General features: G+C 41.5%; 1 protein-coding gene across 1 annotated transcript; it reads left to right on the plus strand.

Moving 5' to 3' along the window:
• Positions 1–1,098: 1,098 nt before the first annotated feature.
• LOC102208505 (uncharacterized) lies at positions 1,099–3,782 on the plus strand. The gene is made up of 3 exons (XM_005755426.1): positions 1,099–2,700; positions 2,826–2,926; positions 3,164–3,782. Exons 2-3 carry the CDS (start codon positions 2,826–2,828, stop codon positions 3,765–3,767), a joined length of 705 nt encoding a protein of 234 aa, XP_005755483.1. The 5' UTR covers positions 1,099–2,700; the 3' UTR covers positions 3,768–3,782.
• Positions 3,783–5,028: the final 1,246 nt, after the last annotated feature.

The following is a 5,028-nucleotide window of genomic DNA, read 5'->3' on the forward strand; positions in this document are numbered from 1 at the left end:
TATACCAGTCTCTTTATTTATAGAAAAAATGGCCCTACAGCTCTTACTGACTGACTTAGCAAGGTAAACACCAAACAAACCGAACATTGAAACAAATATTAAAATACAAATAAAACTTGTAAATAAACCCCAAAATATAAGTAAACTAACAACAAACTTTTACAAATTTCAAAATAATAAAAATAAAGAACAAATAGCTCCAACAGTACTGGTAACTTAAGCTAGGTGTTAATAAGAAGTTGATAAAAACTGAGTTCAGTCGTCTTCATATTTTTAATTAAGCACAATATTAGGTTTTACAGTGTAGTTCTCTAATATAACCTCTGCTTCACTTCAACAGCATCAAATTTTAAATTCAATTTTAATCAAATCAGAGCTGCAGCTCTGTGTGCACTGCGAACAGAAACTGTGTGTGTGCTAATAAAGAATGCTGCAAAGCATGTTAATGTCACCGGGTCTGCTGTGGTCATTTACACTGAGCAATGCCCAACAATTAAATGACAGTAAGAATTAACAGAAAGATTAACAGGTTTACACATTACAACAAAAATTTACAGATTTAACTTAGAAATTTACGTAAGAAATTATGAATAAAAAGAAATTATAAATTATAAGAAGTGTGCAAAAAAAACAGAGTGCATGTGGTGATGTGATGTGTGTGGGAGTCCAGTCCTACACCTGGTTCAGGGCCCGAATAGCCTGGGGGAAGAAGCTCCTCCTCATTCTCTCTGTTTTGGTCTTAAAGGAGTGGAAGCGCTTCCCAGACCTCAACAGTGAGAAGAGTCCATTGTTGGGATGGGAGAGGTCCATCATAATCTTCCTGGCTTTGGTCTTGCACCGCTTGGTGTAGATGGACAACAGGTCAGGGAGCTCTGATCTGCACCGCTCTTTGCAGATCTTATCTGTCCTGCTTGGTGCTGTTCCCAAACCAGGTGCAGATGTTTCCCATCAGGACACTCTCGATGGTGCAGGAGTAAAAGTTAAGCACCTTCAGTGGCAGATGGAAGTCTCTGAGTCTTCTGAGGAAGAAGAGATGCTGGCGGGCCTGCTCATGACAGGTCCTGAGTGATGTAGACACCCAGGAAACTGTCCACTCTCTCCACTGGTGTGCCACTGATGATCAGGGCCTCATAATTCCTCGCCAGCTTTGTAGTGAAGTCCACGATCAGCTCCTTAGTCTTGTTGATGTTTAGGAGGAGGTTGTTCTCCTGGCACCAGACTGTAGTTCTATGTAGCTACACAGTCATGAGTGCACAGTGAGTACAGCAGGGGGCTTAAAACACAGCCCTGAGGCACTCCAGTGCTGAGTGAGATGGAGGGGGAGACTTGTTTTCCCACCCTCACTGATTGGGGTCTGTCTGTGAGGAAGTTGAGGATCCACTGACACAGTGATGAGCTGAGTCCTAGATCTGTCAACTTGGTGAAAAGCTTAGAGGGAATTATTGTGTTGAATGCTGAACTGTAGTCCACGAACAGCATCCTAACATAATTCCCTCTGCCAGTGTCCAGGTGACTCAGGGATGTGTGGAGCAGGTGAGATATGGCATCGTCTGTGGAACGATTAGTCCGGTAAGCAAACTGAAGTGAGTCGATGGTGGCAGGAAGTGAAGAAGTGATGTGATCTCTCATCAGTCTTTCAAAACACTTCATCACAGATGAAGTCAGTGCTACTGGACGGTAGTCATTGTGGCAAGCGGGCTGTTGTTTCTTTGGGACAGGGACAATGATGGACTGTTTGAAGCACGTGAGAACCACTGCTTGGGCCGTGTCTTCACCGGTGCACTCCGTGCGCTCGCAGCCGTTTGTTGTTTTAATTGCTGCAGCGTCGAAGCGAGCATAAAACGCGTTCAGCTCATCAGCCAGTTCACCATTGGAGAAGCTGGTTGTTTATAGTCCGTTATTGTCCACAGTCGCTCCCACAGGCTCCTAGAGTCGCACTGTTAAAGCTGTGACTCTAGGTTTTCCCTGTAGCTCTACTTTGCCTGTCTGACCGCGCTGCGCACGTTGAAAATGCAGCCTTGTATTGGTCCATATTACTGGAGACGAGCCCTTCACTGTAGGCAGCAGTGCGTGATCTCAGAGCGTCGCAGAAACTAATTTTTTAAAAGAGTATTTTAGCCTTGTTGTTTCTTACTGTATCTGTTATGTATGTGGGGGCTCTGAATCGGTATCTTTTCCATCTAGAAACTTGTTTTCCAATATTTTAAGAGGCTTGCATTTTTTAAAGTTTCTGAGATAAAATATGCAGCCTTTGTATTTGTTATTACAACAGTGCATTTATTGCAGCGCTCCCTAAACCGTTTGCAGTCTGAGATAGGTTTCTCCTGGCTTTGGACTAAAAAAATTGTCCTTCAGCATTCTTATGCAATAATAATTAGGGCAGACCAGGCCTGGATGTCACACTAGAGGGCGGAGTTGTGCAGTCTGTGCAGTCTGAAGAGGTCAGTCTGTGGAAAACATGCCAGACTCTATGGAGAGCCAGGAGTGACAAAAATGAATTACATATACCCTTAAACAATTCAAATTTTCAGTGTTCAATTAAAAATATTAATTACTTATTTAACTAATTAAATGCCAGTTAATTTTGCCAGTTAAGGTGCAAGTGAAGCACTTGGTTCACAGTTTAGTCCCAGTTCAGTTTCCTGCAGTTCACTGGTTTCTTTCTTCTGTTGCAGTTTCAAGATAAACAAAGCAGTGAAGGTGAGAACGTTTGAGAAAAATTAAATGAATATTAAAATGAAGTTTTAATTAAAGGTTAACTGCTGACTATAATACTAATCATATTTAATTGTGTCTAAAATGTGTCTTTTTTGATTAAACTGCAGATGGACGTGCTGCCCTGCATGATGCTCGTCTTCCTGCTGTCAGTTGGAGCCTCTCTGGCCCAGGTGGATCTGACTCCTATCGTAAGAAAAATCAGAGGACAGTGAGTAAACACACTTATTAAGAGTTTCTATCAGAGCTTTAATCTGCAGGATGCTGAGCAGCAGCAGTTCATGGTGCTACAAACACTCATTTAAACTGGGATCTGTTTTTAATGTTACACACCCAGCCAACATTTCTGTGGTCTTCTGCTCACTAAGTATGTGTTGTTGTTTTATAGTAATCTGATATGAAACCACAGAATACTGAGATGTGTGTTCTGTGCCTTTTCCTGTAACAGATACAGCATAGATGGACAGTTCTGTCTGGCTGCAGTCCTCCCGGTAGATCTGAACCTAAACACTCTTAACCAGGTTTTTCAGGATGATCCCTTTCAGGCTGTTCTGGGAAATATTGGGGAAAGAACCTCAGACAATAACAATCGTGGAGTGTATGTAGGCCAGAGAGTGATTGTGGCCAGACCAACATCACCTGAAGGCGGACAAAGTGGACAACATGCAGAAAGTCGTGTTCTGCAAACCCTGAGAGAGCGGCTGGAAACTGAGAACCTGAACACATTCCCAAACAGCCAGGACAACTTCCTGCTCATCTACTCTTTTGCCTCTGCATGTGATACATGCACCAACCGCTACCATTCATCGAGCATCATTGAGGACCTTGAACTTATCGCTGAAACCTACTATTCTGTATTTGTGTTTAAAAAAATCTTTCAGCCCAACAATCGGCCTCCCATTCCTGAAAACATTTTGGTTAATTCCCTTCGTTCTCTTGGTGATGCCATCGGTGGGCTGACTAACATCTTTCGTTGTGACCCAAATTGTTACAGCTGCTCTGGAGGGCAAACAAACACAATTTCACAATATTGTATTGTTAACAACGCTTAGTGTTGGGTCTAACACTTAAACTCAGAGACCAATCACCTGTGTACAAAGGAAGATCACACAGAACTCAGTCAGTTTTTACTTGCTGCGCAAAGGGAGTCCAAGCTCTTCACCTGATCTCAGCTAACTCTAAACTCCAGCCTCCCCTCTCAGTTCTTCTATTAACCTCAGTAGTTACACAAACATCTCATTAATCATGTGACAGATAAGACACTCACATGTGAAGTGTGTGAGAGCATTGTCTGCCATGAATCATGTGACTGCCTGACTGTGAGGTGTTTGACCCCTCTGTGTTCTTTCAATAAAGCTCAGCATCCAGCCTGCTGCACGTGTCTTTTATTCTGAAGGAGAGTTTCACATGTTCAGCTTCCTCTTTATGAAGCCCAGTGACTCTGAGCTTTTATTCTCTAAATCAGTGTTACCCAACCACTGTGCTGTGGAAGATTATATGGTTCTCTAAGTGGTACTGCCCTCTAGTGGAAGAGAAAATAATTGTTCCACTACATGCTCTACATCATAGGTGTCAAACTCTGGCCCGCGGGCCAAATGTAACCATACCAAATTACTATCAGAGCTGGCCTACTGGTATTATACAGCTAATATATATATTGTTTAGTATTAAGCTTTGCTTGTTCCATATTCAGTTTTTCAGCAAAACGTGTTTGAGTCCATAAGAAAAGATTCATTCTTATATCTGGAGGAACAAATATATTTCAATAAATATTAACGTTAGCCCGCGACTTTGTTCTAGTTTTGAATTTTGGCCCACTGTGTATTTGAGTTTGACACCCCTGCTCTACATGCAGAAATTAAATCATGTAAACTGATCAGCGGGAGCTTATTTTGACAAAAACATGTGTAAAATGACAAAAATATCAAATTTTGTCAGAATAAAGATCAAGCTGATGCTTTAAGGGAAAGTTTGGACTAACAAATGGTATAGACAATTACTTTATCCTAATGCTAATGTTGGTTTTGGTTAACTTCGACTAAAACTGATTGTTTTAGTACAATTAAAGTGCATTTCATTTATGCACTAAGCCCAACTGACACATATACTTGATGCCAAATACAAAAAAATAATGTGTAACCTGTTGGAAGAATGAAGTGGGTGTGTCACTCACCAATTGGTCTGAAGGAGGTTGAGACAGGACCTCAGCACTTGGTGTCTGCAACAAAAGACAACAATATAACGTCAGAAACATTCTCTAGTATAAATCCCGACTATTTAATTAACTACAGATCATATTTGTATCAGTGAATA

This window comes from Pundamilia nyererei, unplaced genomic scaffold, assembly GCF_000239375.1.
Source record: "Pundamilia nyererei isolate P.nyererei 1_Seehausen unplaced genomic scaffold, PunNye1.0 scaffold01459, whole genome shotgun sequence".
NCBI lineage: Eukaryota > Metazoa > Chordata > Actinopteri > Cichliformes > Cichlidae > Pundamilia > Pundamilia nyererei.